Genomic DNA, 17,711 nt, shown 5'->3' on the forward strand with positions numbered 1-17,711 from the left:
GTGTTTTCCACTTGATTTTTATTTTATCATAAAACACTGCAGAGATACAAAGAAATAATCATTATAACAGTGTGCAAATACTCCACGTTATACTATGTGTCAGAGCTATAGAAGCAACACTTTAGGAAACTCCTGCATAGCTGCACAGTCCACATTGCACAGTGACAGCACCAAGACCCACAAAGCTGGATTTAGATATTTAACATTCTTTCAGTAAAAATTAAACCCTGCATAAAATCATGAATATCTGGCATTAATCAGATGAAAGCCTCTGCTGTAGCACCCTGTCATCCATTCATCCAAGAGATGTAACCAAGCTAAAAGACACTGCCTCTATTAGATAATTATTAGATAATCATTTTTGAAAAATAATCTGTAACATCAGATTAATTTCAGATTTTTAATGTCAGATTTTACACGGTCAGGTGTAGCCGAGGTTAACTCAGAAACGTAAACTTTAACTCAAAACGTATTTTAAATAAATTGCAAACAAGCCATCATGATAAAGGGAATGTGTGCAGTTTTGGTGCTCCGTAAGTTCTGTGCTGAACAGCATGGCTGACTCTTCGTATCTACTATTGCCTCCACAGTCTGAGCCATTATGACCAATTATGGAGTCCCCTGCCAGCTCACGCTTTTTTTGAGGTTATGTCAAAAGGTTTCTTGGAAATAAACACGGACTATTTGTTTAGGCAGTCTGTGTCAATGGGCTCAGTCAGTAGTCACGTTGTCTTATTACAATGAACACATGCAGTGTAGTTTATTTTGAGTTAATCCAGCCTTCTGCCTGCAAGAAATCTTTAGTGCAGTATGTAATCTGCTTCTGAAAATGGCTCCCAGCAAGAAGAATTTCTTCTTTCAGCTCTAATCCGTGAAAAAAAGACAAAAAATACTTGGTTGGTCTGTTCATTGTCACCGCTCTGGTGTCAGGTGTACATGATTGGAGGATTTGGGGTTGGGTTCTCTGCTCATTCATCATTGCAGATTTTAGTTAGATTTGTTTGTCCCTGGGAACTGTGGGAACCGTAAATTACATTTTGGATGTAAACAAAAAGAAGAGCGTGAAGGGGTGTGAAGAAAAACAGATTTTAAACTTTGTTTTTTTAACTGGACTCTGGTGCCATCCTGTGGCTGCTATGAAACAAAAGTGAAGTAATGGAAATTAAAAAAAATGTTCTCAGTTTTCCTTGTTTGCCAAACTTCTCTCTAAAAACCAAGTCTGTTCCCTGTGTTTTTATTACAGTCTCTACAGTGTGAGATAATAAAAGGAGGATGTTGAAGGCAGCACCGCACTATACACACTATACAATTTTTTCATAACAGATGAGTTTTGGGTTTTTTGGGTTTTTTGGGAGGGGGTGTTTTTTTTTTTATTCCCACCTATGCTTCTATTTTCTATATTTAAAAAAACAACAGGAGTTATGCAGGTTTACTATGATCAAAACTTCAGACTCACAGTGAAACACCATGCTGTGTAACACTATACACCAGTGTAAAGTTCAGGAAAGTTTTTTCATGGTTCAGAGGCTGCTCGGCAGAGGATGATTTAAAGATGTGTGTGAAATGGGCTGTTATGATTGGTCAGAAAGTGTGATGAGGGTTGCCTTTTTATAAAGAGTAGCCTTTCCTTTTTGCCAGCGGTCGTGGCCGCTAAAGAGCGTTTCCCTGAGCCTTAAAACTGCAAAGACGGCACGGCGCTGTCACGCTGATGGCCCGGGAGATACCGTTGGTGAGTCGAAAACTATTGCCTAATACAAAGCATTAAACCATGTTAAAAACACAGCAGCCTTTATAAATGTAGTTTGGACCCAGAAGCAAGTTTCATCAGGTCATCACTTAAAGACTGGATATCCCACCTGCTGTGGAGTTTTAATGCAGCACAGTTGTTATTATTAAACCCCTGTCACAGTCTGACCGTTAAAATGAACAACATTCATATATGAAATGAAATTGTTTCAGGTAAACTGTATATGGTGATACACCCACCTTGGGGTAGCCATCGGGGCGGGGGAGCTGGGAGGAGATGTTGGCTGTCCAATTGGCCTCCCTGCTGCTGCGGAGCCTGGGACGGTCTGCTTGCCTCCACCCCGGGGGGAAGGGTAACATCTCTTGGGTCTGGGTGCCGTTTCCCCCTCTGGGGGCGAGGGTACCTGGACCCGGGGTATAGAGTATGTTTGGGGAGTGTGATTGTGTGTACATGTCCATTTATGTCAATCCTTACGTTAGGTTAGTGCTGAGTGTTTGTATATGTGCGCATGAGGGTGGGAATGCATGTTTGTGTCTGTGTGTGCCTGTTTGTCTGTGTCTATATGTCAGTTTGGGTCTTAGACTCCACCTCTCTGGGAACTCCCAGGCCCTCCAAAGTGTGGAGGCCTATCTCCCCTCACCACACTCCCTGCCGGTGACTGATGCCCTCAGGGGTCGGTGCATTGGTGGTTCTTGGTGTCTGGGGCTGGGCGCTCAGGTACAGTATGTACCAGCTCACTCCCGGTGGCTACTTGGCGGGGCCTGGCGCCTGTTGCTCAGTCAGGCCTCTTCCGGGGCGCGGGGGGCCCTCGGGCCTCCGGCCTCTGGGCCTGCGACTTGGTTCACTCTGGCACAGCTGGCCCCCGGCAGAGCCGGTGGGCACGCCGGTGCAGCCCCCTCTAGCTTCTGCTCGGTGGCTACTGGGTGACCCCTCGTCTGAGGATCCACAGCCCTTCCCATGAGGGTGGCACGGATGCCCCTGCGGTGGTCCTACTTGGGCTTCTGGATGTCTGGGGCCTGGATCTCCTCCTTGCCTTCATGCCCTGGGGGACAGGGCTATGGCTCTCTACATCCTCTTGCAGACCATTACATGGGGAGACCATTTGAATACAAGCGCGCTGATCCACACAGGTTTGCACACGGGTGTTCACTGCTCGTAGACTTAAATTACACCTTTCTTGGCTGCTACTTCAAAGCACATTGTGCGCTGTCTGTCCTGCGTGCTGCACAACAACATTCAATATTTGGTATTTACTGCTGTTTACACTTAGCTAGATTAATGCGATGGTGTTGTGTTTGGTATGTTGCTTTGTTTGTTTGTTTTTTGCTTGTTTTCTATTCTTTCTCCCTCAACAGGTGATCCAGGAGATTTTTTTCCCCTTTCTCACTGTCCCTCTCCCCTTCTGTTTTTCTTTTCCTTCCTCTTTCTTTCTCCCTTTCCTATCCCTCACTCATGTCTGTCCCGTCTGTAACATCTGAAAATAAAATATAATAAATAATAAAAACAAAGGTCGATCAAATGGACCAATACGGCAATGCCACGATGATCCATTTGGCAAAATGAATCCATTGGGTATCCTTGTTGATCTTCAGACAACAATGCTGACGGCTAAAGAACCAAATGGGACAGGCAAAAAAAAAAGACTGGATATCCCACCTGCTGTGGAGTTTTAATGCAGTACAGTTGTTATTATTAAACCCCTGTCACATTCTGACCGTTAAAATGAATAACATTCATATATGAAATGAAATTGTTTCAAGTAAACTGTATATGGTGTTAAATAGGCCTAAACTACTGTACTTTAATGTCGGCAATAAGGGCGGTACTTCAAGAGCCATATATTTTATGAGGTGGTACTCATTGTGATATATAGAGGACAGCAGGAGCACAACAGACACACAGCAACAACCAACAACAACCCTGCAAGTGGACCTATTTGGGGGGGACTTGTGTATCATGTCAGCACTGTGCAATGCTCTATGTGACAAATATTAAAAAATAAATTTCATTAGTATAGATGAAATATTTTGTTCTCTATGAATGCCCAGCAGCCCTGAAACCCTCTGAACTCTAATGTTCACAATCCAATAAATCGATAGACTTTGAGGAGCATGAATTAGACTGGATAAGAATTTTTATGGAACTTCTTTTATCCTGGACCTGGAAGAACCCTTGACCCCAAGCAAGCTCATGCCATCCCCCTGTACCCAGCTCCACTTGTTTGTGAAACAAAGCTGTGTCCCACTGGTTCTCCTGTTTGGTCTACCTTAGTAATTTGGACATCCTCCACAAAACGAACAGTAAGTATGGAAAATTCAAGTCCATGTCAAGTCCACATCGCGCAGAGAACTGTGCTACTGGGCTTCCAGGAGATCATCGAGAGGAGTCTTTGCACAGCAAACAACCATAAGGAGTCTTGTGCTTTGCCTCCATGCGTGAGATCAGTATCTGCAGCAGCTTAAGCTGTACAATGTTTCAGGAAATAGTTTATTTCCCCTTTTGACACTGTTAGTTCCACACGAGGTAGATGTCTACTACTGCAGACTAAAATTAAATTTCTGTCAGCTGCAAGACACTTGTCTTTAATGTTACTGTTACTCTTACAACCACACATAACCATAAAATGGTGCACAATTCTGAATCCATCAACTCTTTTGCCAATGAAAGAGGAGGGCACTTCTCATGAGTGTAGAGAGCACGTGGAGTGTAAGCCGAGGGATGACTTAACAGATGTGCCACTTGATGAGGGAATGGTTTGCTTTGTTGATGGTTCGAGCTTTACAACAGCAGAGGGACAGGCTAAAACAGGTTTTACTGAAGTAGATAGTGAGAAAATTATCTGTGCAAGACAACTAGCATGTTTCATATTTGCTTAAGCAGCAGAGATGCTAGCTTTAACGGAAGGGTGTAAAGCTACAGAGAGACAATATACACTGATAGCCAATATGCATTTGCTACATTACATTTCTTTGTAGTGCAGTGGGTGAGACGAGGTGTGACAGCCTCTATAGGAAAGCCTGTACAACACAACAAACTCCTGCAAAATCTGCTGGAAGCAAAAATATTGCCCAGTAGAAATGCCATTTCTAAATGTGCAGATCCAGTTGCATTAGGGAATGCTTTTGCAGATAAGATCGCAAAAGAGGCAGCTTTAGGAGCACATGGTGTTCACATTTTAGCAGTGCAACATCAACAGACATCGCCTATTATACAAGATGCACTGGCGGACATGCAGGCCTATTCACCTACTGCAGGAAAAACGGTTGTGGCTTACAGAAGGAGCGAGCTTGCAGGATGGTGTTATTGTCTGTGCGATAAACCAATACTGCCATAGAATTTGTATAGGACTGCTGCTATTTTGAGCCATGGGCCGTGGGCAGCAGTAGTGAAACATTTTCATACTCTAGGATTTAATACCTTTGAAAAATTTTGCAGGTCATGTATGATATGTTGCAAGCGCAATTCTCGAGGTAATTTGAGACCTAAGAGAGGGAAATTCCCCTGACCCAGTCACCCATTTCAAGTTATTCACATGGATTGTATAGAGCTGTCCAACTGTAATAACTATAAGTATTGTCTAGTGATAGTGTGCCCTTTTCAAAGTGGGTAGTGGGTTCTTCCCATTCTGTGCAAGGCCACCTGGGTTGGCTGGAAGACTGTTTACTTAGCCTGGCAGAGCGAAGGACACTGTCTCAGCTGAACTCTGGACATACACACACACGCACACAGACATATACACACATGCAGATATACACTCATCCCCCCTCCCCCTCCAAACGCCTTCGACGCTTATTCCTGTTAAGGTTCACATAATTGAGGAAGGAGAGTACAAACAACCATTGGTCCAGAAGATCTTGGTCAAACAACTGATTTTAATGAATACACGCGTGGGAAGACCACTATGTTCGCAGACAGGGATTGATCTTCGACTTAATCAAAGCATACACAGATTTTTATAGCATCAGGGTTTGAATTAATGACGCCCCTTCTTACGTCACAGACAGAATATATACATACGTCAAATGAAAACCACAATGACTTTTAACACAGTTTAAAAGAACGTTGTCTTCGTCTTCATGGCAGGTACATCCTGTCACTGCCCACACTGGAAGTTCTACACAACGCCCACTGTTTTAAAAAGGCCCAAAACATCATAAAAGACACCTCACATCCTGGCCACTCCCTGTTCGAACTGTTGCCCTCAGGCAGACGGTACAGGGCAATCAGAGCAAGGACTAATAGACTCAAACACAGCTGTTATCCAACTGCAATAACACATCTGAATACTACAAAAAAATGTCCATCACGCCACTCTTGTGTTAATCTATGCACGGTCTGAAGCATGTGTGTGGGAATGTATGTGAATGTTTTACTGTTATATCTTATTAGTATTTTAAGTATTCTATCTATTTTATTTATTGAATTTTATTGTTTTATTTATATTTTGATATTGCTAGGGATGATGCAATGATCGGGGACCATTCTTAATTTCGTTGGTCTCATGACAATGACAATAAAGTTTCTGATTCTGATTCTGATTCTGATGCTCGCTTGTCATCTTGACACCTCAGCAGCAGTTCTGCGACAAACTGCTCTTTTTGCAACCCCAAGCAAAACATGATTAAACTTCCACCTATAAATGATTCTCTCTAACTGAGTGTGTGTGTCTATGTCGTCCTCAAATGCTCTCTCATCTCACCCGTTGCACTTCTGACCTTTTACCAGACCAGAGGCTCATCCTTATGTGTAATAACCTAACTGAAACTATATGTACTATGTTGAATAAATGTTTTAATCAAGAACCTCTACTAAAAGCTTAATAAAAGAATATAAAAGTATAACAGACAATTTGAATAACCTAATAATTCAAATAGCCTCGTCTAACCTGCTCCTCAGAATAACTCTGCTTTCACTTCTGCAAACTCTCTGCAACTTCCTGTCAACTCCTGCCTGCAACTTAGTCTTTCTGAAAGACACACACACTGTTTAAACATCTGAATGCAATATCAATACTGTAAATTATATTATTAATGCAATGGTAATGATGATGATTATTTAACAATAGCAGTAAAATAATTTCCCTGATCCACATTCCCTTCCGATGCTGACGTTGAATCAAGGAGACCAGCGCATAGGCTGCAGGCCCGGATGTACCGTCTACACTGTCTGTCTCTCACCCTTTACCCACTCCTGTTGCTTGCCATGTGTTTCTTTGGCGTATTAAGAGTTTTTTCATGTGCAGAGGTGTTTTTTTTCTGTTCTCAAACTGATCTCCCTGTTGGAGCTCAGTCTGGGGGGAGTTATTTTTTTCTCCTTATCCTTCCTCGTGTGGTGCATTTTCCATTGTTATACCTCTCTGACCTGTCTTCACCATGTGATGTTTTTGTGTAATGTATGTATGGTTAGAGGGTAAGATGGCGCCGCCCTTGCGTGCAATAGGTTGGCAGCCTTAACATGAAATTTCCCCTTGTGGGACTAATAAAGGTATATCAATCAATCAATCAATCAATCAATCAATCAACTAGGGAAGCAGATGCCATTTCGGTTGCCAAAGCAATATGTAAGAATATCATCCCAGAACACGGGATTCCGGAGACTATTTATAGTGATGATGGTCCACACTTTGTAAATGAAGTGATTGGATTAATGGCACAGCATCTAGGGATAACACTAAAACATCATTTTTCATATCAGCCACAAAGTGCAGGGTTGGTAGAGAGAACTAACGGCACAGTAAAGCTGTGAGCTTTGAGATTATATATGGTAGAGCATTTAGAGTTTTAGTCTTCTGTAGTGATGATAGAAACACAGAAGAGAGAGCACATTAGCAGATTGGATGCTCAAAATGTTTAAAAGTAAAGAAGTCATGACAACAAATGATCTGCCAGATGATTCTGTTTCTCCTCAGGAGCAGAGTCTGAAGTCTGGAGATTGGATGTTGATAAGGCCATGGAGAGGAAGTGCTCCGTTCTTACTGCAGGTTTTCATAGAAAGTATGGAGAATAACACCCTCCCTCCTACTCAGGGTCTCATAACACTTATTCCAAAGCCAAACAAAGACTTACTTCTTATTGATAATTGGAGACCCATCTGTCTGCTCAATAATGACTATGAGATTATGGCTTTAGTACTTGCTAACAGAATTAAAGAGTTCTTGGACACAATTATCGATGAGACACAATCAGGCTTAATGAGAAATAGATACATTTCTCATAACATTAGACTGGTTTTGGATCTACTTGATTACTCTGATTTGGTATCTGACAATAGCTTCATTCTCTTCCTGGATTTTTAAAAGGCTTTTGATACAATTGAACATCAATTTATTTTCCAATCTTTGAAAAAATTTGGCTTTAGATAATTTTTCTGTAAAGCTTCAAAACCTTGTACACGAATGGCAATAGCTCAATTAAAATGATTAAGACTCCACCCTTCCCTTCCCTCCCCATCTCCAGCTGCCTCCCTCTTCCCGCTCCACCACAACCACCCACACATGCAGGACCTTGGAGTAGGGGTATGTCACCAGGGTGCAGAGGAGGCTACCCCCCCTGTTACGCCCCAGTCTAGCGGTATAGGAACGCAACATAAGTTTGAAAAAACTGCCCCGCCCTGGTCCCCAAAACCATACACAGAGGGAAACCAATTCCTTAGTGAATCGTGTTTTATTATCTACACTGCAAAAATGAAGCTCCAGGGTGAACAAAGGCCAAAATAACAAACAAAACAAGCTAAGTCAGGAGGAGGTGCTATCTAAAACCCTATGTGAAATCAAACATCAAACAAAAGACAAGCGCTACACCTAACTCCCTAACTGAAATAAACAGGAGAAAACAGTGCAAGGAAAAACAATACGGCAGCTCACCCCTTCTGTTGCAGTGCTATTTACAATGTGCTATGTACAATGAAAGCTAATATACACACTATATACAAAACTCAGAAAAGCCGCACAAATCACAAGCACAAATGTCTCAGGTTTTGGAGGCCAGGGTCAGGTCTGCTGCAGCTGTCAGTGGCTGCCCCAGGTAGCTCCATGCCCTCCTGGGTTTTAAATGCACCTTAGAACACACATGCATCAACACTACAATGAGCGGGTGGAGGGAGGTTTGGAGTCTTCTCTCACCCCCATTCTCTGCGACCTGCTGGAGCGGGAGGGCTAGTAGGAGGAGTTGGCCGTCCGACTGCGGTCTGGAGTGTGGGGCCTTCCTGCTGCTGCGGAGTCGGGGCGGTCTGCCTCTCCCCACCGCAGGGAAAAGGGTCACACCACCTGGGTCTGGGTGCAGTTCCCCCCTCCAGGGGCAAGGGTACCTAGACCCGGTTTGTAGAGTACGCTTGGGGAGTGTGATCGTGTGTACAGCGTCTCTTCATGTCTGTCTCCACGTTGGTTGAGTGTGGAGTAAGTGCATATGAGAGCATGAGGGTGGGAATGGATGTTTGTATCTGTGTGTGCCTGTATGTCTGTGTCTATATGTCAGGTTGGGTATCAGGCGCCACCTCTCTGGGGACATCTCAGGCCCTCCAAGGTTTGGAGGCCTATCTCCCCCTACCACCACTTCCCCTGCCAGTGGCGGACTCCCTCAGACATCGGTGCGTTGGTGGTTCTTTGTGTCCGGGGATGGGCGTCCAGGTACACACCGGCTCACTCCTTGGTGGCCGCTTATCGGGGCCTGGAGCCTGGGGCTCACTCGGGCCACTTCGGAGGTGGGGTGCCCCCGGCCTCTCGGCCTGGGGCTCGGTCACTCAGGCACGGCTGGCTGCCGGCGGAGCTCACGGGCGCGTCACTGCAACTCCCCCTGGCTTCTGCTCCGCGGCTGCTGAGTGAGCCCTCATCTGGGACTCTCCTCAGCTCTTTCTGGGACAGTGGCGCGGCTGCCCCTCTGTTAGTCTTCCTTGGTCTATTGTGTTCTGGGGGCCTCTGGATGTCTGGAGTTTTGATCTCCTCCATACCTGCTTCATGCCCTGGATGACGGGGCTGTGGCCCCCCCACACCCTCTAGCAGATCATTACATGAAGGAACCTTTTAAAAAAAAAACAAGCGCGTCCATGCTCACAGGTGTACACACGGGTGATCACACCCACAAACTACACCCTTTTTGGCTTCTACCTCAAAGCACACTGTGTTCTGTTGATCTTATGAGCTGCACAATAATGTTTAATATTTAGTATTTACTGTCATATTCCCATATATCATTGTGATGTTGTTTATTCTATTACTCTTGTTCTCTTCTGCTTGTTTTCTTTTTTCTTTCTCAGCAGGTGATCCAGGTGATTGATATATGCATTTTTTGTCTTTTTTTTTCCTGCCCATTCTGTTGGTTTTTGTCTTTTGCCCTTCTCCCCCGTCCCTCTTCTCAGCTGTTTCTCTTTCCCTCTTTCTTTCTCCCCTTCTTTCCCCCAGTCAAGTCTGTCCCGTATTCAGTAAGTGAAAATAAAATAAACAATAAAAGGTGAATCAAATGGACCATTACGGCAAGGCTGGGATGGTCAATTTGGTAAAGTAAATCCGTTGGGCAATAAAATGATTAAGACTCCACCCCAAGATTTGACCTGTTTTACAAGGAATCACCATAGCTGATAAGGAGCTCATCATCAGCCAGCTAGCTGATGACACCACTCTTCTTGAAGAATGCAAATCAAATCCGTCCAGCCCTTAGTGTTATTAGTGATTTCTCTGAGGCATCTGGTTTATGTCTAAATCTAAAAAAATGTGAATTGCTAGCAATTAAAGACTGCACTGCAAATGCTATCTGTAACATTTCTGTTAAACAAGGAGTCACATACCCAGGACTGTTAATATCCAAAGACCAAAAGTCAAGATGCTCGTCAAACTTTAAAAAAAAAAGTACGTTCTAAATGAAGCTTCAGACGTCACTAATCACGTGACTCTGGCCAAACGAATCAAGCCTCGACACGGTGCTTCTGAAGCAGTTAATCTTTCTGACACACGCACCGGAGTGTCAGCTTCAAGCGGACCATCACTACCTCTCACATCTACAGGTTAGTGTCAAGGTAACTTTGAACTGAGTTCAGTCAATCTTGAGTTTTTCGAAGTTTTCCGAATGAAGTTTTCTGTTGCTCTCTGTGAGAGGAAACCGTTAAAGGCGAGGCTCTCCAGAGTGTAGCAAAACAGGAAACCGCAGCTGGGTGTGTGTGTGTAAGTGTGCAAACGAATAGATTAGAAGTGCAAGTGAGCCACGAGTATAGAAAGGTTAAGTTTTGTGAGTTGTTTTTCTCACCACTGATCACGCGCTCAACACTCTACACATACTTGCATCACACGCGCTCTCAAGCATCAGTATCCGGTAGTTCAGTGATGATGCGATGAATCCTACTTCCGGGCCTAAACGCTCCCGTGTTCAATATGCCGCAATGCTGTGTTCCTCGTTGTTTTAACCAATCTGGCTCAAAACAACAGTCTAATCTGTCATTTTACTGGTTTCCTTGTGAAAAGAGAGAGAAGAGGAAGTGGCTGAAGTTGATAAGGTATGTTAGTGAGCCACGAGTATAGAAAAGGTCAAGTTTCATGAGTTGTTTTTCTCACCACTGATCACGCGCTCAACACTCTACACATACTTGCATCACACGCGCGCTCTCGAGCATCAGTATTGTACAATTCTGGGCGTCACGTGAGTTGCAGGTGTTACCATATAACGGAAAACTCCATTGTTCTGTAGCAGTGGTTCTCAAGCGTTTCACAACGAGTTTCACCCTTACGAGCGACATCACAGCACAGTAGTATAGGCCTATTTAACACCACATACACATACTTGCCAACATTCAAAAGGGATCTATCTATCTATCTATCTATCTATCTATCTATCTATCTATCTATCTATCTATCTATCTATCTATCTATCTATCTATCTATCTATCCACACACATATATATATATGTGTGTGGATATATATATATATATATATATATATATATATATATATATATATATATATATATATATATATATATATATATATATATATATATATATATATATGTGTGTGTGTGTGTGTGTGTGTGTGTGTGTGTGTGTGTGTGTGTATTGGTGTGTCGGCCCACTGGGCATTTGATTCTAATAACAGGCCTCAGTCTCTCCTGCTATACTGCTAAATTTTGTATTGGTGCTCAAACCTTTTGTGTTTGTTTCCAATAAGTTGCCCACCTCGGGAAGCAAAAATGTGTTCTTTTACTTGTGAGATGAACATATGAGACACTTTGACTCTTCAGTGCAGTGTGGAGCCTAACAAAGATCTGCTTTGTGTCCCAGCTGATCAGCAGGAGGAGAAGAGTCTGACGGAGCAGCAGAGGAACATTTTCAGCTACTTGGACTCAGCTCAGCCACTACAGAGAAAACAATGAGCTCAACACAGAAGGTGACAGACAGAGCAGGGCGATATGACCAAAAATATTTATCACGATATACATTTGAAAATGTGCGATAACAATATGACTGACGATACAAGTGACGCGAGACAAAATACTTTACAACTCCACAACTTTATTAAAAAAAACCCATCAATGTATTTTCATTTAAACAAACAGCTGTTTTTTATGTGCATTAAAGTTATATAAAAATTTAACAGTGCAAATGCAAATTCCTTGCTGACAGTTTAACCAAAAGGCATTTCCAGTGGAAATTGGCCGACATTTGCTCCGAGGAATTTGCATTTGCACTGTTAATATTTTTGGTCATATCGCCCTGCTCTACGTTCATGTGTTACTGTTTAGGATTAAATTGGTTTGATGTTTGGTGCCTTTTTCTTATTGTAAAAAAACCCCTCAGGTTACAATCAGACATTTTTCTTCACTGAACCTGTTGGGTCTAAACTCAGACCCCGCTGTCTCCAGGACTTATTCCCATGAAAGAAAAACAAGGCAACAGCAATCGATCAATTTACTTGCAAGGGAGGCCTTGTCGGTATCTCAGAAACGCACTTTGTTTACTTCAAACTTCAGACTAACTGAAGTCTGAAGTTTGTTAAGACAGATATTAACAGACTTCAGTTAGTCCAGAATAAGGCGTCTAGATTAGATGTTCATACTATACTAATTAAAAACAGACCGATCCTCGCCTCACAAAATGCGCTACTTCGCGTAACCCAGCTTTGCTTATCAGAGAAGTATGTGTCACTCGATAGAGCGGCTGTTGTCTGCGAGACCTGTCGGCGAACTGGTGGAGCATTTGGAGCCTCACTACATGCTTCCAAGCCGCTGCATTTTTAATCTTAATCTCTTCCATACTGAGGTGAAAAGGAAGCGATTTGTCCCGTACTTCAGCTAGAATGGGGGAAAAAGACTCTGGAGTTAGTCTGTGTCCTTAAGCTGTAGCTGCCTCTTCTTCTCTCATGTTTTCTAAGTAGTTGACAGCTGGTAACTGTGCAGGGGTGGCTCTAGCAAAGCTTTTCCAGGGGGCAGGTATGGCATTAACAAGAAAAGGGAGGCACAAAAAATACTTTTCTTTGTTATTTCATTTAAAGGACTAACTTTTAATAAATAATTATCTGAATCTTACAACCAAAGTGGTCATCTGATTAATTGTATAGAAATCCATTACTGTATATAGTAATTATTAAGTCTAATTTACACCCTGGTAAGTAGTGATGGGTCGGTCGCGAACGAAATGGCTCTTAGAGCCGGATCTTTGACGTGAACGACGCGAGCCGTGGTTTTTTTTTTTTCTTTCTCTCACCCTCTCTCGCACTTTTTTACGCTTCACTCCGCACGTGAGCCTTGTGCTTTGCACTGGGCAGAGGGGGGAGGAGCGGTAGTCACACTGGCAATAGCACAGGAACAGAGTGGGAGGGAGAGAGAGAGCCAGGGACAACAACATCACATTAGAAAGGTATAGTGATCATCCACAACTATTTTCAGTTGCAGATGGTAAAGGATTCAGAAAGTTTATTCATGCAGGCCCATATGACAGAGAATATGCATGTTCTTTCTGTTTTCATATTTTAATGTATATTTAATTGTGTTGTGGTTTGCAGTGTTTTGTGTTGTTTCACTTTAAAAAAATTTAAAAGGAAAAACCTGAAAATTTAAATAGTTAAAAGTTGAACTGTGAATAGTTGGTTTTTGTATTATATGATTTATTTATTACATTTTATGTGGAGTGAATAAATAAAAGTATATTTACCATGACCCCTAGAGACAAAGCACGCACAAACTTCAAAACACGTACAAACCCTGAAGCGCGTACAAACTCCAAAACACGTAAAAACTCCATAGCACATACAAACTCAGAAGCACGTACAAAACACAACAGAAGTGCTCCAGGATGCTAGGCACAGTGTTGAGCTTTTGTTACCTAGTGGCTACACAAGCCAGCGACAGGTAACAGGTAAATGAACTTTTTTGTTTTTAATTATTTGTCAGTGCGCCCCAGGGCAGCTGTGGCTACAACGTAGCTTGCCATTGCCAGTGTGTGAATGTGTGTGTGAATGGGTGAATGACTGAATGTAGTGTAAAGCGCTTTGGGGTCCTTAGGGACTGAGTAAAGCGCTATACAAATGCAGGCCATTTACCATATATGAGTGCTTGTGTATAAATACACAAACAATACACATATGCTTTCAATTGTGTCATTTAAGTGATCTAGGTAGCTCTGTTTTGGGAGTTCAGTTAACACTAGAAATGTGTTTTGGAGTTTGTACATGCTTTGTCTCTAGGGGCAACCGTATATATTTATATATAAACATATATAAATAAAACCACTTTTTTTTTTACATTAGTAGCTCCTTTTCTGCATAATTTTATATTATTGTTAATAATTAATTATCCGGTTCGGAGCTGAAAGAGCTGGCTCTTTTTAGTGAGCCGAGCCGAAAGAGCCGGTTCTCTAAAAAGAGCCAGAAATCCCATCACTACTGGTAAGCTATAGCCCTTTTTCCTTTGGGAAGGTACCATCTGTGCATTGTGCAATTCTGTTGAAGAAAGATGGTGAATCTATTTAATTATTGTAGAAACATAATTGATTATTTCTGTGCATTTGATTTACACGTGCATTAAATTAAAGTTGATTATGTCAATTAAGCATCATGAGGTGGAGGGCGGGGGTGGTTCTGGGAGATTTTTGCTGGGAGTTGGCAACTCTATTAGTTAGGTTGTTTAATATTTCTGATAAGTACTCTTTAAAATCCCAGAATAGGAAGGATGGTGCAGGTTTAAGTTTATTAGATTGATGAGTGTTGCTGAACTATAAAATATTTGAATAGAATAGAATAGAATTAAACTTTATTGTCATTGCACATGTCACAGGTACAGGGCAACGAAATGCAGTTTGCATCCATCCAGAAGTGCTTTAGTGATATAGATATATTACAATATATATTAGCAATAATATAGATATGTAAGTATATTACAGAAATGGGTCCAGGGCTCGCAAAATTTCAAAATCCCTGGTAGCCCTTTGGGCAGAGACTCTTCAGTTTTTGGTAGCCCAAAATAAATTTAAGTAGGCCAAATAAAAAAGAGCAATTTTTTGATTGATGTTTTGTTTCCTGTTTTGTTTCCGTTACAATACTATACATTAAAGTATAATATTGTAACGGAAACAAAACATTAATCAAAAAATTGTTGAAACACAAATTACAACATTGTATAAAAATTACAACCATCAACTCAAATGCTTGGTTCTAATTGAACAGAAATTTCTATGAACTTGTAAGAACTGTGTAGGACATGAATCAGTCTGTGTCAGATCCTGAATTTGAAATTGAAGTCACGGGTAAGAGGCAAGTGGAACCAAGATCTAGGCCATTTGCTTTTTGAAGTTTGCGAAGACTGCTAAATTTTGCCAGTGGTAGTTCACTCTTTGCAGAACTACCAGCAGGTGGGGATAAGAGACCTTTAAGGTGTTTGGTGCCACACTCCACCTTCAGGTTTAAAACTAGTGTTAATGGAGGGAGTTTGAAGGTTGAGTTTGTTCCACGACTGCATTTCACTCACTGCCTCTGTTTGTATCTCTGTCACTGCAGGACCAACATGGAGCGAGAAGTCAGCGCTCTCAGGAGGCCGACAAACCTCAACCAAGAAAGAGAGAGAAAAAACACACCTGTGACGAGTGTGGGAGGGGTTTTGCTTTGAAGGGTTCACTGAAACAGCATCAGGTCATCCACACTGGAGAGAGACTGTTCAGCTGTGACTTGTGTGGAAAGTCTTTTTCCATGAAGGGTCACCTAAAATCACACCAACTCATCCACAGTGGAGTTAAAGCGTACAGCTGTGATCAGTGTGGCAGAGCTTTTACTCACAGTGGTAGCTTAAAGAGTCATCTAGTTAGCCACTCTGGAATTAAGGCGTACAGCTGTGACATCTGTGGAAAAACTTTCAGCCAGAGAGGGCACCGAAATATACATCTACGCATTCACACCAGACATGATGTGTACTGCTGTGAACAGTGTGGCAAACAGTTTACAACAGACGCAAACTTACGAAAACACATGTTTACCCACACTGAGGGACGACCTTATAAATGTGACCTGTGTGAGAAGACTTTTAAATCTCCACATTACCTGAGAGGACACCAACAGATCCACACCAGAAAGAGACTCTACAAGTGCAGTTACTGTGAGGTATGTATTTATATTGTTATCTTGTCATTTTAGCCTGACTGTTTGGAACAACTCTGCTCATTAAACTGTGTTAGCATGTTAGCAATTCTACTGCATGGAGAAGCAGCTCTGAGTGATTATTCAGATTTTCATGTCAGTTATGATTTTAGTATTACTGTAGTATTATGGTGGTAGTATTGTAGTTATTGCAGCCAAGTAAACTGAGTGTGTTAACTGAAACAGTCAAATGTAATTGGACGTCTGCAGAGATGCTCTTTATTTCAGGCGACGTTCAGGATAAAAATGTTGAAGGACTGACTTACACTGTCTTTGTGTCTTTGTTTAGAAGCAGAGCGACACAGATGGATCCAGTTCTCAACCCTGTCATCACTGTGGTGGTGGGAAAGACTTTCATTGTGACCTTTGTGGAAAAACTTTCAGTCGACGAGACACCCTAAAAATACATCAACATAGACACACTGGAGATAAACTGAAATACTGCAAAGAATGTGGGAGAAGCTTCACCACATCACGTAACTTAAAAAAGCATGAACTGATTCACAGTGGGGTTAAAAAGCACCTCTGTGATCAGTGTGGGTCATCCTTCACCACTGCATGGGAACTTAAAACACACAAACGAGTCCACACAGGAGAGAAACCATACAAGTGCAGACACTGTGACAAAAGCTTCTCACGTTCATATGGTCGTAACTCTCATGAACGTACACACGTGAAAGGAAACTACAGCTGTGACCAGTGTGACAAGAGCTTCAGGAATCTCAGTTCATACTCCGAACACAAACGATCCCACGTTACTAATAAACTGTTTCACTGTTACCAATGTGCCAAAACATTCACCTCATTGTCTGCTCTGTGCAAACATCAGCGTGATCACTCAGGGCTGAAATCACTCCCATCACTGGATCACAGTGAATCTGAAGAGACAGAAAGATCCTCTGGTTTCAGTGTCAGACTCAAAAAGCTTGAGATCAGGCTCCACAGAGTTCAGATAGAATCATTTAAACTTGTGTTGAACTGAACTGGTTGCTGGGCTGAACTTCTACATAATACAGATTTACATGGGATCTTATTTTCTGTCGTTTTACTGAGTCAGTTTTGTCCTTTTTTCTCTGTCCTGGTTTTGCTCGTCTGTAAATAATTGAAACTCAGTCAAATAGTTCATTGTTCTCCAGCAAAACGTTTTGGAAACTCATGTTTAACCTTTAAACTCTGACATGTTTTAGCACACAAGGCTTCATCGGGGAGTTCACTCATGATTGGACCATGAGAATAAAGGTTTTTAGTTCTTTCAAAGAGAGTCTTGGAGGTGTTTGATGTTTCTGTTTTTTCTGAAATCACCTGAAAGAAAAACTATTTTTCTTGCTTCATGTAGTGTGGAAGTTTTTAATGTTTCTTCA

The 17,711-nt window shown here is 42.1% G+C and overlaps 1 protein-coding gene across 1 annotated transcript in view; it reads left to right on the top strand.

The window, feature by feature from the left end:
• LOC146662574 (uncharacterized) overlaps positions 1–17,711 on the top strand; it is a 34,502-nt gene extending 16,791 nt beyond the window's left edge. Inside the window, exons 4-5 of the mRNA XM_085419260.1 lie at positions 15,802–16,314; positions 16,640–17,711. Of these exons, the coding sequence (XP_085275386.1) occupies positions 15,802–16,314; positions 16,640–17,332 (1,206 nt within the window). The 3' untranslated portion in view covers positions 17,333–17,711. The remainder of the gene's footprint in view (positions 1–15,801; positions 16,315–16,639) is intronic.

The sequence above is a fragment of the Rhamphochromis longiceps genome, linkage group LG9 (genome assembly GCF_057381845.1).
Source record: "Rhamphochromis longiceps isolate RC_006_pf linkage group LG9, R_longiceps_female_GT1.1, whole genome shotgun sequence".
Classification (NCBI taxonomy): domain Eukaryota; kingdom Metazoa; phylum Chordata; class Actinopteri; order Cichliformes; family Cichlidae; genus Rhamphochromis; species Rhamphochromis longiceps.